Below are 20,951 nucleotides of genomic sequence, written 5' to 3' on the forward strand. Positions count from 1 at the left end.
TTATTTTGGCCATAAATGGGCAGTAATCAAATACTTTTGGCCAAAAGAGATCTTCAATAGTCAAATACAACATTTAGGAAACATGCAATATACTTTCTTAACAAACTTTAAGTAAAAAAATATATAATACATTGAACATTTCAATTGTACAATTAATAATAAGAAAAAGAATAAGATGTCGCGATTTATAGAATAATTTAGTCATTAAAAATAATATTGTAATAATAATTATGTTTTTTGCGATAAATTTTCTTAAAAACTCTTTAAAGCTCATTTTGGATACAATCTCGTATCATTTTTTACAATGTTTATGTCTCTCTGTGAATGATTTATTGATACTTGTTATATTAAAACTTTTGTGTATTTTGAAAATGATAACTAGCATTAAATTACTAAACATAATAAATGTATACACAAAAAAAGTCATTAATATTTACGACATTATTTTTTTGTAAGAGTGTGCATACTGGAGTATTGTACGATACCGCAACTCACTCTAGCGGACGATCATTCGTGTTTCTCACGATATCAGCTAGTAATATGACAATCAGCGGTTAGTGTGTTTGTTTCCTTGCCCTTGATCTAAGCCTGTGCGGCCGTTGATTGTCGATTGTTGATTATGTGTTCCGTTTGGTTCCGCCGTTCAACTTGACCATTGCAATCTACTTTCCGTCTTTCAACACCTTCATTAATTGTTTTTCCATTTTTTGTTTCAAAAACCTTGCGCTTATACGCCAAACTACGTATTTTTTTTCTTTAAGACGTTATTGCTATTCAGTTTTGTTAATAAATTGTTCTTTCTGTAAACGACTTGGTAATACAAGTTGATCGCTTAATATTATTGTAAGTGGTAATTATTTAACTACAATAAATAGACCAGCTGACGGGAAAATTGACGCATAGTCATTTCCGACTACATTATTTTGAATTATTTTTTTTTTGTTATACCGGTGTCATCTAAGATTACTTTTGGATACGTAGTGGTATGCAAAGTGTACTACTTGCCTTAAGAGATATAAGTAAAATATATTTATAAAATTCAAATTAATTGATGAGTGATTTTATAACTATATTCATTTTCTACGTACTACTATTACATGTAAAAATAGTAATTTTTCACATTTATGACATAGTAAAAAATAACAAAATTGAGTTCTATTTCCCAAGGACCAAAGAATTAACAATTGTAATAGTGCAATAGACATTTAGTATTTTCTTAGGTAATAAAATTGTACATTTTTAATGGTTTCAGTGCTATTTTTCGCCCTTCTTAATATTTAAACCACGGCCAGTAAGTTATAAGTTTACCAAAATTATCAGTAAAAAGAAAGTCCATGATATTTCTGGCGATAGCATTATTAACCTCTTAACCTCTCATATCTTGTAATTTATTAACCTAGCAGAAAAAATAATTGTACTCATATTAAGGTAATAAACAATTTTTATTTTAACTTATTATATGTTTGTAAAACGAAATATCATAATTTACCTTTAAATCAATATTACTTAAAGATATTTCATCATCAATAGAAAAATCATCAAAAATCACATTTGCAGCATTCGTCATTCAAAACATTTCCTTGTTTTCTTAAAAATAAATATTTTTTAACATTTTATAGTGTTTGCTTGGTCTAAAATAATTTTATTAAGCTTATTACTGATTTTTGTTAAGAAAGATATAATATACATTAATTGTTTTTCAATATGTTCTGAATAGTTAAATATACAATTTAAACGAAGTGATAAAATTAAAATTTTTATTGATATTTTAAGTATTTGTTATTCATGATTCGAAAGTTATTCTGCCTTTTCTTCGAAATTTGGTGAATTAGGTAAAGATTCAATTTTATTGTTTTTTGTCAATGATTATGATTAAATTATTAAAGAAAATAATCATAGTATACTACATTTTCAAAATTAAAAATTATATTTCAACCTGAATTATACATATATTTTTTAATTCTATCTTCACAAATAAATGATACATTAATTATAATTTTATTAATTATACATGAATTTTTTATTTTATTTTTATTTTCAGCAACTAATAAATATTATCAATAATTTATAATTAATAAATAAAATGTAAAATATATAGGTAAGCAAGTTATGATTTAAGCATACAATTTAAAAAGAACATAAATAGTTAAAAAATAATAATATCAAAATTTGGTTTTATATTGTATTTATATTTTTTAATATTTAATATTAGTAAAATAAATTTATTTACATTAAAAATTTTTTGTTTGAAATTGTTATAATGATACTTTCAAAATTATTCTGAAAATAACATTATCTAAAAAGTCATTGCTTCACTTATAAAATTGAATAATATACAAGCCATGAATTTGATATTATTTGATTAAATAAATAATTAACCTTAACTTAAATGGAAGCTATAGCTTGTATTTAGCTAATAGCTATTCATTAATTATGCTATATATAACTTGAAAATGGAATATTTTATTATATATTGCTCATGGAACTATGCCAATTATGAAACAAAGTCAAGGCTTTCTACTAAATAAAGTAACAAAGCACATGCATGTAGGATTTTAAACAATACGAATAAAAAAAGATGAAAACTGTTATTTAGTCGTTGTTTTATGGATGAATTGATTTAGCTAAGAGTTTTAATTATTGATATAAATCAGGACAACCTTGAAGAAATAAACAATGAGACTCATTTGTAAAAACGCTCTTCAGTGAGACCTGAGAATAAGTGACAACGGAAATAAAAAAAAAAAAATTTACAATGGTGTTATTAGGATTTTTATTTTAATACATTCTCATCCTCCTTAAATTAAAAGTTATGTAATATACTTTATTATAAAAAAAAAAAAAAATCTGACTTTATTTTGTTTTTACGATGAAAATGGCTACTGTATGCTATTTTTGTGTGAAAATTCTGGATTTTATTTTTTATAACTTTATAATGCTTTAACTTATTGAAAAGTGTATGAATCAATACAATTTTTTTTATGAGAAATAATATTTATATCCCTCTTTAATTCGACATACTTTATCTTAATCAGGATTTAAATAAGGAAATAGGAGTTCATTATGCTTTTGGAATAATTCACCAATTTTTTAAAATTAAATACTATCTACAGATTTGCATCGAAGCGTTTTTTATGATAGTGATTTTAATCACTGTCAGATATCATTATACTTGGACCAACTATGCCACGTCCCCACTGTGCCGCGACTCCACTGTGCTGAGTTTTTTAATAGATATATTAGATATTAACCTATCATTTGGTAATTTTTTTTTTTAATCTGACCCTTTACCTGTCAACGTGAGAATTTAAAATGACAACTTTTTACTTAACTTTTGAAATTATTACGGAGATACTGCGTCCTTTAAACATATATCAAATTAAAGCTTGTGTCATGTACTATAAAATGAAAAAAAAAATTGTCCCGACGACTTATTTTCTATGTGCGGATAGCTGCAGTAAATAAAAACATGCTATTTTTGTGTTAAAATTTTTAATTTTTAATTTTCGAATTTATATTTTAAAGTTTAAATTTCTATAACTTTTAGAAAAATGTATGTATCAAGAAACATTTATTTTCTTCTAAATACATTATATATACTTCTTTTATTTTACATACTTTTTATTTAAATTGGACAATTTCCTTTTATACTGGGGCGTTCAAAACTTGAAACTTACAATAAATAGTACAAGTTCAAAAAACTTAATTTGTCCCGGACACCTTTTTTTTTAAGAAAAATGACCGTCGAATTTAACGAAAATGATTTTTTTATGTAAAAATCACTGTTTAACATGAAATATTTTAATATAAAAACTGCCATAACTTTTTGAAAAATGAACGAATTAAAATAATTTTTTTTATATTGAAACCTTAGATATTTTTCTTTCATTTGATATAAATTTTTTTAAATCTGACTTTAAACCTGCCCGTAGGAGAAATTCAAAAAACAATTCTTGCACACAAGTTAAGATTTTTCAATTGAATTTTTGAAAATGTTTCGGAAATCTTGACACTTTTATTTAATCTTAAATTAAAGCTTATATTATATAAGGTACTATTTACTATGAAAAAAAAAAAAAATTCGAAATATAGATTTTATTCTTGCTGAAAATGCCTACCGTATTCAAAAATATGCTAGTTAAAGATATTACCCTCAAAAATTGAAAAAAAAATTCATTAAATAAATAAAAAATATCTTAATCAGCTTTATCTATACAAACAATTAAAATCAATTAATTTCTAATATTTTTATAGTATATATTGTTGAACTAGATTTGATATGATAAAAGTCCCGATGATCAATTTTTGAGTTTCGGTTGACAATTTAAGAATTTAAGAGAAAAATTAAACGTTTTATCGCTAATATTAACGGAAACATCTGTGGCTAGTGATTATCGAATTCAACTCGTCAAATTTAATGAATGAGTCACTTTATGCTGAAACTCTGAGAATGATCATTTCCTAAATGTCATTTTTGACCACAAAATCGAAATTCATTGAAATTTGATATTTGATTCATTTTTTATTGACAATACGCCATTTTCAAAAAAATCATACTACACTCTGTAGTACCTACATTAAGTTTGAAAATAAATTATGTTCTAAAACAAGTTATAATTTATTGAAAAATAATACTTAATCTGCAATAGCAAATAACAATAAAGTCATCGGTTTAGATAATTTATTAATAAATAATTATATTGTTTTATTTATTGTTGTATTTTATTTTATTTCTAAAAAATAACTCATAAGATAATATATTGCTTTCATAACCTTAGTAGGCGTTGATTTTATTTTTAATTACATTAATTTATAAAAAAAATATTTTGTCTGTTTATTAAATTGTAATGTATTTTTATCGATATCCATATTAATGCGTAAAAATAATTAAAACACACAATGTCAAATTTTACATAGTTGTCTATCAAGGCTTTAGTTATATTTATCAACCAAATTGCTTAGCTATCTTCAGTCACTAATTTATATTGCTCGAATAATTACAAAAAGTATTCAGAATTTCAGAATAAGAGCAGAAATGCTTGGAATATTTTCTAATCGGACTATCTCGATGGTTATAACTATCTTAGTGCAGCTAGTAGTATTATGTTTTTTTAATTGTAAAGTATCAAGCTCACATTTATTAAAAAATAATACTCAGACTGCAATAGCAAAAATAAAAAAAATTTCATTGGTCAACCAATCTCCGAAGTACAATGTTTTTCCAACGTCCCAACCAGCGGATTTATTCTTTAAGGCGTTTGCAAACTTTTCGGTGCAACAAACTAACAACACGGTATGTCGTGTTGAAACGAATTTGTACATCAGACATTTGAAAAATAACTCTTTTTGGGCAGTAAAAAGTACGTAGATATTGAATAGTATGTTTTTTAATCAAAATAATTAAATTGATTATTTTAGAAATAGCATTAGTTAAATATATGAATAATAAAATGACAATCAGTAAAATGTTATGTTTTGTAAGTTATTGTTAAGTTTGTGTCTTTTATAGAATAATTTTGGTTTGAAGTACCGTAAAGAAAATATGCCGTTTTTTGCAATTGTAAATAAGAAAACTATGTAAAGTTTACTTATTTTTCAAAAATTTGATGAATATAACATGTAATGGTTTCCAGATAACTGATTTAATGTCAATTTAATGTTTATAAATTAATTATACGCCAACTCAATAATATTAAGTAGCTTTTAGATTATTTTAACTCATTATTTTGATATGTAATAATTTTATATAAATGAAATTATACATCTAAATATGCAATTGATAACACTGAATTAAAAATTAGATACGTACTCTTTTAAAAACTTCCAGGAAACACAAACAATAATTTTGTTACGCTAAAACTTTTCAAAAAGATTTTCTTTTTCTAACTTAACGGAAAATTATTGCGCATGTTTGTTTATGTCACTTATACATAAAAAAACGTAAAAAAGTGAACATTAACTTTCATTACTTTTATAGATCTGGTATAGTTTGAAAATTTACATNATTTTTCTAACTTATACATTCACTTATACATAAAAAAACGTAAAAAAGTGAACATTAACTTTCATTACTTTTATAGATCTGGTATAGTTTGAAAATTTACATTGTAAATTGCTTCTATATAAATTTATATATAGTTAATGACTTGCACCTCCGTTATTTGTTGACAATATATTTAAACTATTTAAGTTTAGTAAAAGTTATGTAATGTGTATAGTATACACTGTATACATATTATTCACACTTATTTTTATTACATGTATTGTAAAAATCGATTTTAATTTATTAAAATAAATTCAGATTAATCAATTATTTGTTTTAAAATGAACACATTAATGTAAAAGTAACTTTTTGAAAATGTATTGATGAATATTACAACACTATATAATAAATCAAATCTCTTAACATTCATTACTTAATTTATTAAATAAATATCTTATATTAAAACATCTGCTTATTTTTAGTGTTAGAATCTTGGAACAAGTATCCAACTGGCATTTTGAATGGAGATGTTTATCAAATGGGTGTTTACGATGAATGTATTAATATTCATAATCCAATTCGTGCTCAATATTGTTTATCAGACATTGTAATATTTCCAGCGCCATCAATGAGAGATTTTTCTAAATTTGAATCTGAAAATATCAATAGCTATCATAATGCCTGGCATCAAATCCTTGGGGTAATACGTTAACATAAAAATAAAAATCTTTAATGAATATTAAGAATAGTAATGATTTATTAAAAAATCTGTTCTATATTTTTAATAATATTCTTTACAGTGGGTTGATTACCATGACCAAAGCGCTCGGAATCAGGTTAATTTTGGAATTTGTATACCTTCATCTTGTTCATTCACTGATTTACAAAACACTTTACAAATGAAGTTGGATGAAGTTTTTCTTTCAGAAAATGTGAAAACAGTCGTTACAGTTAAACCTACAATGTGTTCTACAAGTAATGATGAATACCATACAACCCATTGGTATTACATTATCAGGTAAAAATATTTAAAAAATCAAATGAATTATTCCAGGGTTATTAAGTGTTATATTCTTATGATTTATTTTTTACTTTAAATTAAAAGAAAAAATGAATACTTATTGTTTCATTTAATTATTTTATAAACTTTCAGCATTATTTTCTACTTCATATTTTTTCTTTGTTGCTGTGCAACATTTTATCACTTTAGAATACTGTTCGATTATAAAGATACCAAAAAGAAAAGTAATCAAAATTACTATTAATGTGAAATATTATTGTTTATAATTTTACAAGTATCGTATTTTCAATTTTTGTAGATGAGAATCAAAGAATTATATTAGCATTCTCAGTAATAAAAAATGGCAAGGAATTATTATCATATGATAAAAACAATGAATTGAATCATTTCAACGGATATAAAGTATTTACAATGATATTTATACTGTTTGGTCATCGCTTTATGAAATTGACTAATATCCCATTAAGTACCCCAGAAAATTTTGAATATGTAAGTGCAAAAGAATAACGAAATATTTGAGTTATTTTGATAGAGGTTTGCTAAATAAAAACAGTATTTTAATTATTTTGTTGTTATAATCATACATGGATAATTATAAAATTTATTACGCGAATGAAAAATTGAAATACTTTTTCTCGGTCATTCATTTTACAGTAACATGTAATTAATATTGTTAAATATTTTTTTTTAGATTTATAAAGATGGATTACCTATTTTGTTAACCAGTATGAATTTGGTTGATCCTTTTTTTTTTATGAGTGGATTTTTAACATACGTAATGTTACATTCAACATTTAATAGTAAAGAGCCATTATGGATGAAATTATTTATGCCGTTTGTATATAGAATTTTAAGGTACGAAATAACTTAAATCTCGTACAATTAACAATTAAGTAATAAAGTGATTATTTAAATTCTTGAGACGAAATAAATCGCTAAAATTTAATTTTAAGTAAGAATACTATAAATAATATATCTATAAGTCAAATAAATATTTCAAATCACTAGAATAGTTTTAAAATTAGTTTATGTTTATATTTACATAACAATATGTATATTTTAATTTGTTTTAGCTTCAATATAAAGCTAAGAAGATATTAATTTTACTATTTTGACTTGCCCACAGGGGGGATTACAAATAATTTTTGGATGGGAAGTTATCTTGATATGAATACGTTTCGGACTCGTTGCAGATTCCACCTTCAGGGCGATAGTTAAAGGCTTGTGGTTGTAACTATACTGACGATTTTGCTTGTTTACGGTATGTTTTTACATCAGTTGATAACTGATAAATTCTATGTTGTTTATCTGTTGTGGTTTTTGTCGTGTTATTGTTAACAACTGTCAGTTTGTTATTTATATCTGGTTTTTGTTGTTTTTTACGGCATTCTTGGAATTTAGCTCTTCTTTTCTACACTGGCAATTTTCTGTTATGTTAATTTTAATTTTTTCATACATTAAGTTATTTTCTTTTTGCTTGGTATATAATAGATAACCAAGTCTTTCTAATAAACAATGTTTTCTGTTGTAATTTTCTAGACATTTTTCGATTTTTACTACTTTCATGTACATCCGTTTGCTAAAATAAGCTTCTTCCACATGTTCTTCGTCAGCTATTCTAACAGTTCTTGTCGCCATTGTATGTAGTATCCCCATTTTTTGTGTGGGATAGTGGTGTGAATTGGCATATTTACATCTGTCAATGTGTGTACTTTTTCTGTACACTGCCGTGTCGAATTTTCGAATGGGCTATTTTTTTCCAGTACATCCAATAACGACAATTACTTTGGTATTTTCGGTTTCCACTGTGAACTGTATGTTGGCATGTATACTGTTTAAATGTTGCAAGAAAATTTTTAGTTGATCTATTCCGTGTTGTCATAAAACGAATGTTTTGTGTATATACCACATTTTGTGTTTTTGAGTATTATGTGCTTATTGCTTCTTCTTCAAATATTTCTATGAATGTGTTACCAAATACTGGAGTTACTTTTGATCCCATTGCCATTTCATCAATTTGTTCGTAGATGGTGTGTTGATATGTGAAAACTGTTGCATTGGTGCATATTTCTAGTAGGCCTTGAAGTTTTTCATCTATTTTATAGTGTTCAATATGTCCCTTACAGGTACTATTGTAAATAAGGAGACAACGTCAAAGCTGACAAGAATGTCTTCGTTTTTCCAGTTAGCTTGTTGGAGTTTTTACACAAAGTCTGTAGGGAGAAAGTACCCCATTTAATACCTCCTTAAAAATGAAAAAAAATTATTTAAGTGTTCGTAATAAAAATGTTTCAGCTTTTAATGTTAATTCAAAAAATATATTAAATGAAGATGCTACCCTTCTTAAAAATGGTCTAGCTATCAATGGTTTATTAAAAATTAATACATCAAAATACAGCGTAATTTTTTTAATAAATACTCATTAGCCACTCTTATCTACTCGATTTCTCTTAAAATAATTATTATGTTAAAAAAAATTCTTTATGATATATCCTTTTTTAATATTTGACATTCGTCAATCATTGGTTCGTTAAACTATCAAATTAAACTATAAAATTATAAAATTAAATTATTTATTTCAGTGTTGGACTCTTCCTTCAGTTTCTATAAATCGAGGCATAACTTGTTCTTGACTGAACTAAGCCGGCTTTTTTTAGCCTGAACCAATAATTAGCAGTGATATTTGGGAGAGTATACGTGAGTATACCCTAAAAAACTAATATTTATATATTAATTATATTGCTAGTTGTGTTAAGAATATTGCAAAGGAGATTGTTGGTGAGAGTAGGAGTAGAATGCCATGAAACAAGGAAACCGGGTGGTGGGATGAGGACGTTCAAAAAATCATAGTAAGAAAAAGCAATTCAAAGTATGGCAGAAGAGCAAAAAGACGTGATTGGAGAGGTGGAAAGTTTCAAGTATTTAGGATCAGTTGTGCAAAAGAGCATTGAGTATTGACGAGAATGTAAGACACAGGATTAAGTGCGGGGGGTTGAAGTGGAGAGAAGCGTCTGGTGTCTTATGCGATAAAAGAATTCTAACGAGGCTGAAAGGTAAATTCTACAAGATTGTAGTGAGTCCAGCTATGATGTATGGTTCAGAGTGTTGGGCGGTTGATAAGAAAGTAGAGCAGAGATTGAGTGTAGCAGAGATGAGAATACATAGATGGATGAGTAGAGTGACTAGAGAAGATAGGATAAGAAATGAGTAAATAAGAGAGATTATAGGTGTAGCGTCAATCATGGATAAGATGAGAGAAAATAGACTTAGATGGTTTAATCATGTTATGAGGAGAGAGGAATCAAAGGCTGTAAAAATAGTTATACAAATGAATGTTAAAATAAGAAAAGTTTGAAAAAAAGAAATTGAGGGATGTTATTAAATACGATATGAGGACAGCTGATGTGAGTTTAGATGATGTTGAAGATCGTGTCAAGTGGAAGTTTAGGATAAAGATGGCCGATTCTAAGTAGTTGAGGAGGAGGAAGAAGAAGAAGAAGAAGAAGAAAGGGTGTACGTTCATAAACTAACATATATATCCTAAAAAAAAAGTTTTTCACGAAAACACCATTGATAACTAGGAATAGAAGATTGTAGCATTTTCATTATTATTATTATTAATGTAGAAAATACAATTTATAACTCGTCAATTATGAAATCTATTCATATACCACCACAGAGTTCAAATGTAACATTTTTGGTGAATTTTTTTTAATATTTTTTTTATTTTATGAATAAATGTATTTATTGTACTTATAGCATTTAATAGCATTGATAAAATTTTTTTCGTTAAATGCGTTTTAGATATTTTTAAATTTTATTAAAAGTTATTCCACTGAAATTTTATAAAAATTATTCTCTATTTACTTTATAATTATTTATTAATTTATGTATCTCTCTAATGTTATATTGATAAATTAAAATTATCTCTTCATAAATAAAATTGTTATAAATCAAATTATTTTGGAAAAATTTCTTATAGTCAAATAAAATCGAAAATCAGTTCTTAAATTTCGTACAACTGGTTTTAAGATATGGTTAGGAAGATTAAGGGTCGAATGCCTTAGACTGCGCTTGTACATCCACTGCTCGATATTATGAAGCGAGTTAATATTTATCAATTAATATTTTTATAGATATCAATTTCATTTAGGTCTACTAAGTGTTAATGTTTTAAAATTGTTGTCTATATGTTAGTTAGTAGGTTAATAACAAAAGTTATGGGCACAATAACTAGCCTTCGGTAAAAGTGTTTGATATATTATAAATAACTAATTATACTTTCAATTGTTTGTCTATTTTTGAATTATGTCAGGGACAATTTAAAGGAACTTAAATCCGCATTTCAAAACCTTAAAAAGATTGTTAAACTGTCAATGATTGGTGTCGTCACCCTATATTTTTATCAATTTTTAAAAATATTTTCATCTAAATTTTAAATTTTGAAGTAATTATTGGGGAGAATTTTTCAGTTATAACAGTATTTTAAAAAAATTATTGAATTTTTAATGTGTAGTTTTCTATTATTTTATTATTATTATTAATTTATTAACACCCTTTCGGGCAAAGAGTGTACATTAGTAATACATGTTTATAAACAATTTACATAATAAGAATGAATAAAACATACAACAGAATACATAGAATATAAAAGATATTAAATTTAAATTAATATATACATATAATATATTTATACAGAATTTAGACTTAAATAACGAAGTTTAGTTTCATTGTCATAATTGAAATCGACATCTATACTATTACATTCTCTTAACATGCGACTTAAAGGCTCGTTGAAACTGTAAGATTGAGAATGAAAAGGAATATTAAATGTAGTCGTGGAACGAGCATTGAAAACGGGAACATGCCATATATTTTTCTGAGTATTTGAGGACAACTTATTTTATTATTTAATAATTTATATATAAATGATGTATCATTGAATTTACGTCTGGACGTAAGAGAATTCAAACCTAGTTCATGTTCTAAGTTATCAATCGAAACGTTTAATNTCTAGTTCATGTTCTAAGTTATTAATCGAAACGTTTAATTTAAACTTAAGTGACAAGTATTTTAAGAAGTTGTGTTGAACATTATTGAAACGTTGAATCAAAATATTTTGGTAAGGGTTCTAAATTATGGATCCGTATTCAATACCTGAACGGACAAGTGCGCAATACAAAGTTTTTAGACAAATAATATTATTAATATATATAGTGTAGTTTTCTATGCACAATTTTTTTATCCCTACTTATTATAATAATAATAATTTATTTTAGAATGTTACCGTCTTATGTTGCCGTTATTGCTTTTACCGCGCAAATATTACCTCATTTCGGAGATGGACCATTTTGGAAGCAAAACACATGGAATGAAGCAGATATTTGTAATGAATATTGGTGGATAAATTTGTTATACATTAACAATTTTATTGACAGCAAATATCAGGTAAGATTATAATATAATTTTGGTGGAATATTTTTAGCATCAAATATTTACTTTAAAGTTAATTTTTCACGCTGAAATATGCAATTATTCTTTAATCATTAAAGATATTTTTTTATTTAATACTTTATTATTACTTTTCTCAACTTTCTATCTTCATAACTCATGAAAGATATAAAAACTCCATTATATTTTTAGTAAGCCTGGTTTTTTTAATAGTGGATGATTGAAAAGCGAATTTTTAGGTTTTTAAATACTATGATTGACTTTATAAGCTAGGCAGTATTATTTTTTATAACCTTTAATAATTGTAAAAAAGAATATAAATATTGCATATTAGAAGTTAAGTTAGAAGAGATAAAATTTCTCTTATAAAAATATTATTTAAAACACTCATATGAAAATAAAATTTTCATAGAGCTCACTGGAATTTCAGACACATTTATAATAATATTTGTGTATTTTAGTGTCTCATCGCTAGCTGGTATATATCATGTGATGTGCAATTTTACATCATTGGTGTAATACTTGGATATATATATACAAGAAATCGGAAGATCGGAATTGGAATACTTAGTTTTTTTTTAATTATTTCCTTACTAATTCCATTTTATGTCACATATACACAAAAATTAGATGGGTTACTTAAAGTTGATGTACCGTAAGTAAAAAATCTTTTTTCAATAATATTTGTACTAAATTATCATAATATTATCAGAAATAAAATTTATTTCTAATTATAACTATTTTAAAATTGAAATAGAATTAAAAATATTGTAAATAATTACTCAGAAATAGTTTTATAACAAAAAAATTAAATTAATATCTAAATGTTAAGAATTATTCGAATTTATAAAAAAACTGATTAATATTATAATAAAATTAATAGACATAATTAGTTCTGTATTGTTTAATATTGAAAAACAATAAGTTATCATGAAAATTTAGATATTATTGTAAACTTAGATCTGTAATGGATTTAAGACTTAGTCACAGACTACCATTTTCTCATAAACATTATCCATTTAATGAGAATAATACAAGCTAGTATCTTGGAGTTAATTATAAGTTTAATATACCATCGGAGAAACTACTTGCACTACGAAAAATCATTACATAGTTTTATTTCATATCGAAAAGTATATTAGTGTAAAATGTAAAAATATCATATTAATATATTTATATATATAATATTATTCGGTTATATATTTTGACAAATTTACTCTCTAAGTATACTTAATAAAATATTTTTTTGGTATTCAGAAAAAAATTATGTTTGAACAAGTAATGTAAATGTTCGAAATCAATTAATCATATAAAATAATTTTTTAGATTTTTATTGAATCCAAGAAGTTCAATAACATTTGATAAAGCTTATAAACCTAGTTATTTGAGAGCAACTCCGTTTTTAGTTGGATTAGCAATGGCATTTTTGATTGAAAAATTAAAGGAAATTAAGTTTAAAATGTCACCTGTAAATCCATTAGTAAATACTTTAAAATAATACAAAGTATTTATAATCTTATTATTTTTGTAGACTACAGCATACATAGGGATATTTTCTATTACTGTAATAGCTATGTGGATTCAGTTCTACGGATCAAAATTTTACCAAAGACATAGACCTTATAGCGCGATTGAAAATGCTCTGTACGCAAGTATCAGCCATTGCACGTGGCCCATAATTGGATGCTGGGCATCTATTTGCGAATCTACAGGAGGATTTGGTAATTTTTTTTATTGTATAGATTTGAAGGACCTTGCGATAACCTTTATACGATGTATTCTCAAATACGTCACGATCTATTAAACCGATGCTCATACCTATCAAATGATCCACGTAATTTAAAAAAATACAAATACCCAATGTTTTATTAGTTCTGTTATTAATCAGGTCCTGCAGGGAAGATAACAAATAATCGCTTTGTTGTTCCATTGGGTCGCCTTTCGTATTGTGTCTACTTGGTTAATCTTATTGTGATGACGATTTCAACGGGATCAGAAAGGAAAATATTGCATTCTTCTTATCAAACATTGGTAAGTTATCATGTTATAATAATAATTTGCAAATAAAAGTAATATTAATAATCATTTTTAATCAGTCGATTTATTTAGTTTTAATGAAATTTATTAAAATTATGCACAATCAGTTTAATCTTTGAGGTGTTAAAGTGATTAATTTTGACCACTTATCTAAATTTTTGATGGCAAAATAATTTGTGTAAAGGTTTTCATGGATTGTTGTATAATTTAAAAAAACAAATATAAAAAAAAAGCTATAGTTTTTTGCTAACATTTTGAATTTGTTGCAAAATTAATCTTCGGAACGATAGTTACGGGTCCAAGTTGTATCTAACTGTCGGCTCAGTTTGTTTTCTGTTTATTTTCATATCGGTAATTGGTTAATAACCATTTCCTTCGTTCCCCGTAAATGGGGGAAATCTCCAAAAAAATTATATTTTCAAAAATCAGTAATTATTAACGTTTTTTTCACTTTTTTTTCTTAAAACTTCCATAACTTTTTCAAAAATCAACAAATCAACATATTTTTTTTTTATATTAAAACCTTAGATATTTCCCTTTTATTTAATATTATTTTTTTAAAAATCTAACACTTAACCTGCTCACAGGGGGAATTAAAAAGTCAACTTTTTTACAAAAACTAGCTTTTACAACATAACTTTTGAAAATGTTCAGGAAATACTACATCCTTTAAATATATATCAAATTAAATATTATGTCACGCACTATAAAATGAAAAAATAAATTTTCCAGACACCTTACCTTCTACGTGCAAACGGCTTCCGTTGTAAAAAAAATGTTATTTTTATGTTAAAATTTTGGATGTTTTAATTTTCAACTTTAAATTGCTATAACTTTTTGAATAATGTATGTATCAAAAAAAATTTTTTTTTTAAATACATTATGCGAATCACCCTGTATAATGTATTATCATAAAAACCATTTAGCGACCTGTATTTGTAATCCCTTGTGTATTATGCATGTATATTAACTCAAAATTTGAAACTTTAAGTAAGTGTTTATATCTAATAAACGAATAAAGTTATATTAAAAATTCAAATGCCAATTGCTATTAAATTAAAAACATTTTGTTAAATTCAAAATATGTGTTCTCATTTAAAAAAAACTCAAGTTAATGTTTTTTAACCTTGAAGGGATGAAAAATATCATGTTTTTACTACATATTATTGTAGTGTTTTTTGAATCAAACAATATTTTCCTTACTAAAAACTAAAAATTTTCAATAGTATCTGAGTAAACGAGTGTCTCATCCTTAATGAATCACCTTATATATACTTCTTTCATTTAGCATACTTTTTTTTAAATTGGACTATTTTACTTTATACAGAGGGAGTTTAAAACTTGAAACATACGTATAAATAGTAGAACTTTTTCAACCTAACTTTTGAAAATGTTCCGGAAATACTGCGTCTTTTAAATATATGTCAAATTAAAGCTTACAATAAATACTACAAGTAAAAAAAAAAAAAAAAAATTATCCCGTCACCTTTTTTTCTATAGGAAAATGGCCGTCAAATTTAAAAAAAATTTAATTTTTATGTAAAAATCACTGTTTAACATGAAATATTTTAATACTGAAAACTGCCATAACTTTTTGAAAATGAACAAATTATAATAATTTTTTTTATATTGAAATCTTAGATGTGTGAATCCCAAGTAGTTGGGATTAAGGCGAGGAAGAAGAAGATACGAATTATAGGTGCATTATTTCTTCTGGGGGACCTAATTTCAAAGAAATTTTTCAGTGATCCTAATCACTTTAAGATCCTAATTAATTTAATTGTTCTTTTTTTGTACATTGCCTTATATTAAGTTCTATGTAATTATTTATAATTTTAATTTTTTGTTTAAATGAAGTGATTATATGTCAATAAATTTTCAGCCACAAGAGATTTATCATCTTCTTGTTTCTTAAGTATTTTTTAAATATAACCCCTATATTTCTTTTGGTTTGTCCTACCTAATATTTGTTAAAATTTTCACATTGTATTTTATAAATTACCGATTTTACCCTTTCTTCTACTTTATCTTTAGAGATATCTAATAAATCTCTTAAATTATTACGTTTAGATTTTGCAAAAGTTATACCAAAACTCCAGTAATACCAGTAATATAAAATAGATTTATAAAATTAGAATTAATGTGTCTTCTTCTTCCTCGCCTTAATTCCAACTACTTGAGATCGGCTTAGAATACGTGTATTTTTATAAAATGTCTAACTTTATAGGCCTTTAAATCCCAAGAAAATTGTTTTAATAATTTGAAATTTATTTAAAACATAAATAATACAATATAAAATACCACATTTGAAAATTAATATAAAATAATAAATTCTTAATGGTTTTAGTTGAGCTCAAAAATGTCAATTTACATAGAAAAAAGCGCCATTTTTAGAAAATTATTAAAGTTTGGAATTTCACATAATTTTTTTTTATTTTTGTTTAAACTTTAAGTTATAAAAAGGTCAATTCTAAAGTTTTAATTCAATTAAGTTAATATTGAATAATCTGTGTTTTTGTAACGTTCTGGCTATTTTTAACATTTTTTACATTGAAATAGCCATAAAAATGGGAAGGTCATAAAAAAAAATTCATTTAATCTAAATATAGTATAAATATCAACCTTGATAATTTAAGAGAAAATGAGGCAGTTATGCGACAACTTCTAGATGATTTGGCATGGATTGAACCTATATCAAGATATGTAATTAATACATTTAATATAATAATAAAATATGTTACAATGAACTATGTATAAATGATGTGCATAAATGGTTTTATTTTTATTAAGTCCGTATCAAATATTTAATTTATTTTAGAATAATATTCCGTTAAATTTACCTACGTATAATAAACAAGTACTTAGGTTTAATAACTCCGATTTGAATTTTTAATTATTTTTTAATATTATTCATGCTCATAAACATTAAATTGAAGTATTATATATAAAATTTCCAAAATATCAAGTATTATCAATAGGCATTTATTATTACGTAATAAAAAAAAAATTTAATCTGCTCTCAATATATACTCATCTACATTATATTGTTGCATAAATTTAAAATCAATTTTTTTTTTGAATACTCCATAATTCCTTTTACCAATAAATTTTAAATGTATATTCATATTACATTTGAGAGAAAATTTTTTTTTAATACATTTCGTGAATTCATAGTTCGTACAAACTTAACATGATTAAAAAAAAAATTTAGCACTTTTTGTGAGATCTTAAAATAATTATATACCACGTAAAAGAGTACAATATTTTGGTCACTATTTATTTTTACTATTATTAATATGATTATCATTGTAATATGAGCACATTACGGTGAAATAAGTGTGTTTTTAATTAATATCTGTAAAAATAAAAGAAAAAACCAAAAATCAGTTACCATCGTTTCCCGAAGGATGATCGATCGATACAATGGGTATTAAACTATGGTATGTTTAGTATTTCAATCTACAAATATAATTCTATTATTTAAAAAAATTGTATGGATATTCTTATGTTTTCAAAGAATTATTAATCACTCTATTTTTCAATATTTGTTATAATCACATTTTAAATGGAATATTTTAACCTATGAAACAATGAAAACTACATTTCAATTTCGATGTGAAGCTGAAAAGGATTGTCCATGAAAATTCTCAGTTCTCAATTAAACCAATTATTGATTTAAGCGGTCATAAAGATCGATTTTAATTGAGTTGATCAATGAAAATATAAAAAAATTTGAAAAACGTTCAATGTTAGAAATTAAAAAAATATCTTGAAATTATGCTATCCTAAAAAATTACTTTTTCTAATTTTTAAAATCTTTTTCAAGTAGAAACGCACATAATTAACTAGCTTATTTAATAGATAATGATCTAATAAAGAAAATATGGGGTTCATAGACATTTTTGAACCACTATTTCAGTTGTTGACAATTTAAAGTAATGGCTGATGGTAATGAGTGAGTGGAGTGGATAATATGACTAGACATTTGCCCGCCGTACTCTTCCTCCCTCTGAGGAAAAAATATTAAATATGATTAAAATGATGATTTAGAACAATTTATGGATTATGCTGATCGTTTAATATGAATTATTATAAATTTATGAAAGAGGATATAGATAAGTTTAATGACATATAACTTTTAAACTCTTTTAAATAATTTCAAACACAAAATTATGTAATTACTGGTAGGTTGAATAAATCAAAAGGAATTTTAATAATGAATTTTGTGACAAATATTAAACAGATAATTCATTACTTTTTTAAAGAAAAGTCCTATACAACACAACTAAGTTTTAAATTAAATAGTATAATCACAAACAAATTATTTCCTACAATAAATATTTCACAAGAGCGCTTACCACACTTAGAATATTTAATTTGAAATCAAAATTTCATAAGGTGAGCTCCGACAAAAAAATTAATGTAAACCTCTTTAATAATTCATTTTGGTCAGATAACAGTACAGTGTTAAATGCCGTCTTTATTAAATAACGATTGACACTCAATAATTTTCATTAATAGATACATGCTTGGATTTATGATACATTTAAGAGCTATTTGTTTGCTGCTGTATTGTATTTGTTCGTCGATGCACCCATTTCAGACTTAATAAGAATTGTATTTCGAAGAAAGTGAGTAGTAAAAATACTACTATATTAAAATATTTACTAAACTTAACTAAATTATTTTATTTATTATAAAATCATTATAGTATAGTATAAAATATTACAGTTAATGAATAGTTATTTTTAATTTTAATCAGTATGAAACAACATATTAATACAAACACGTTTGTTTTAGGAAAAGAACACTTACTATTCAATCAAATCTTAATAGAAAATGAAAATTTTCTCAAAAAGATATTCCAAAACATAAATTCTGACCAAGTTATAGAATTAGAAAGGGTAAACAAATTATATTGAATGATATAATTAAATTAAATAAACAAATTCAACAATGACTTCCAAAATAATGATTTAAAAATTGTTATCGTTTAGTGATTTTCTTAATAAAATAATTTTATTATGAACCAGTTAAACATGTATGTTTCCATTAACAATATTATATTTGATTCAGTTTTATGTGAAAAGAAGAGAAAAGAGGACAAACTTACTTTTTTTGATTAACTTATGCGTGTAAAATATTGAAAATCTTTGAAAAGAAAAAATTCATCTCATATTATTATTTGACATTGCACGTCACATACATAACATATTAATTTTTATAGTAGCTAATGCATTATACTGAGCTATAATAGTATTTTCTAATATTCATTGTTTGAAAGATAAAATTATGCTATACTTATGTCTACATTTTCATAAAATACTATAAAAATTTTTTATTTTCTATTTTATCGGATTTTCAGATCAAAATTAAAAATTGTTTCAAATACATGCTTAAGAAATGGAAAATGAATTAAGCTTGTAATTGTTTACCCCAGTTTCCAGCATGATACCATTATTATTGTAAAGTAACTTCATGGCTAATAACATTTTTTACTGCAGTTTCACGGTGTTTAAATACTATCAATGATTTGATATTCATAGTATATGATATTTAGTTCGAATTGGTTTCATATTCCACTATAAATAAAGAAGCCGTACGACATCATGAAAACCAAAGATTTGCAATATATAAATCTGATGTAGTGCCNATCGATTTGTTTCATATTCCACTATAAATAAAGAAGCCGTACGACATCATGAAAACCAAAGATTTGCAATATATAAATCTGATGTAGTGCCAATACATCTAATTATAGTCTAATTAAGCATATATTGTAATATTATAAGTTAAGAATTATGTAAAATAATTTAAATTACAATTAATTATTTGTAAATAAAGTGTAAAGAAAATATTAATTTCTTTTTTTTATATAAGAATAAAGGTCTTATTTTTAAAATAAAAAATAACACTTATCAATAGATATTTGTTTTAAACTAAAAACTTATTTTACTTGTGTTATCAAGTACTTAAGAGTTATTTGTGTAAAAAAATATTTGGGGATTATGTATGGCCGTCAAATTTATTTCAATTTTCGAGTTTCTAATATTCGTATGACACTATTTTTTAGAAAATTATTATAAAAAATTAAGCTTAATGTTGGAAACATTTGTTTATGAGAGTTAAATAGTAGAATTTTTTAATTATCCCAATTTGGAGAGTCCATGTTTATTTATTTTTTTAAACATTAGAACAGAAGAAAAAGAAAATTTTTATTTTTTACATTGAAGACGGTAGAATAAGCTTTTGGAATATAATATTAACACTAGAAAAATAAAATATAATTCTTAAGACTTTTAAATTGTCCTTATGAGTAAAAGTGTTGTTGTGCAACAGAGAATATAAATTATTTTTATGAACATTGAAATAAGGAGATAATCAATCAAAAGCAAATTTTTGTATTTTATTAAAGCTTAAAATATGTTTTTTAAATGAATTGTTGAGTTTTGAAAGGAG

The 20,951-nt window shown here is 24.6% G+C and overlaps 1 protein-coding gene across 1 annotated transcript; it reads left to right on the plus strand.

Moving 5' to 3' along the window:
* Positions 1-4,822: 4,822 nt before the first annotated feature.
* On the plus strand, positions 4,823-20,144 carry LOC126901454 (nose resistant to fluoxetine protein 6-like). Its single transcript, XM_050677895.1, has 14 exons — positions 4,823-5,360; positions 6,466-6,683; positions 6,784-7,001; positions 7,137-7,228; positions 7,303-7,493; positions 7,696-7,859; positions 12,284-12,452; positions 12,917-13,110; positions 13,782-13,923; positions 13,987-14,176; positions 14,344-14,486; positions 19,014-19,123; positions 19,293-19,396; positions 19,858-20,144. Exons 1-13 carry the CDS (start codon positions 5,036-5,038, stop codon positions 19,333-19,335), a joined length of 2,199 nt encoding a protein of 732 aa, XP_050533852.1. The 5' UTR covers positions 4,823-5,035; the 3' UTR covers positions 19,336-19,396; positions 19,858-20,144.
* Positions 20,145-20,951: the final 807 nt, after the last annotated feature.

Source organism: Daktulosphaira vitifoliae, unplaced genomic scaffold (assembly GCF_025091365.1).
Source record: "Daktulosphaira vitifoliae isolate Bord-2020 unplaced genomic scaffold, ASM2509136v1 Scaffold_3, whole genome shotgun sequence".
NCBI classification, from domain to species: Eukaryota; Metazoa; Arthropoda; class Insecta; order Hemiptera; family Phylloxeridae; genus Daktulosphaira; species Daktulosphaira vitifoliae.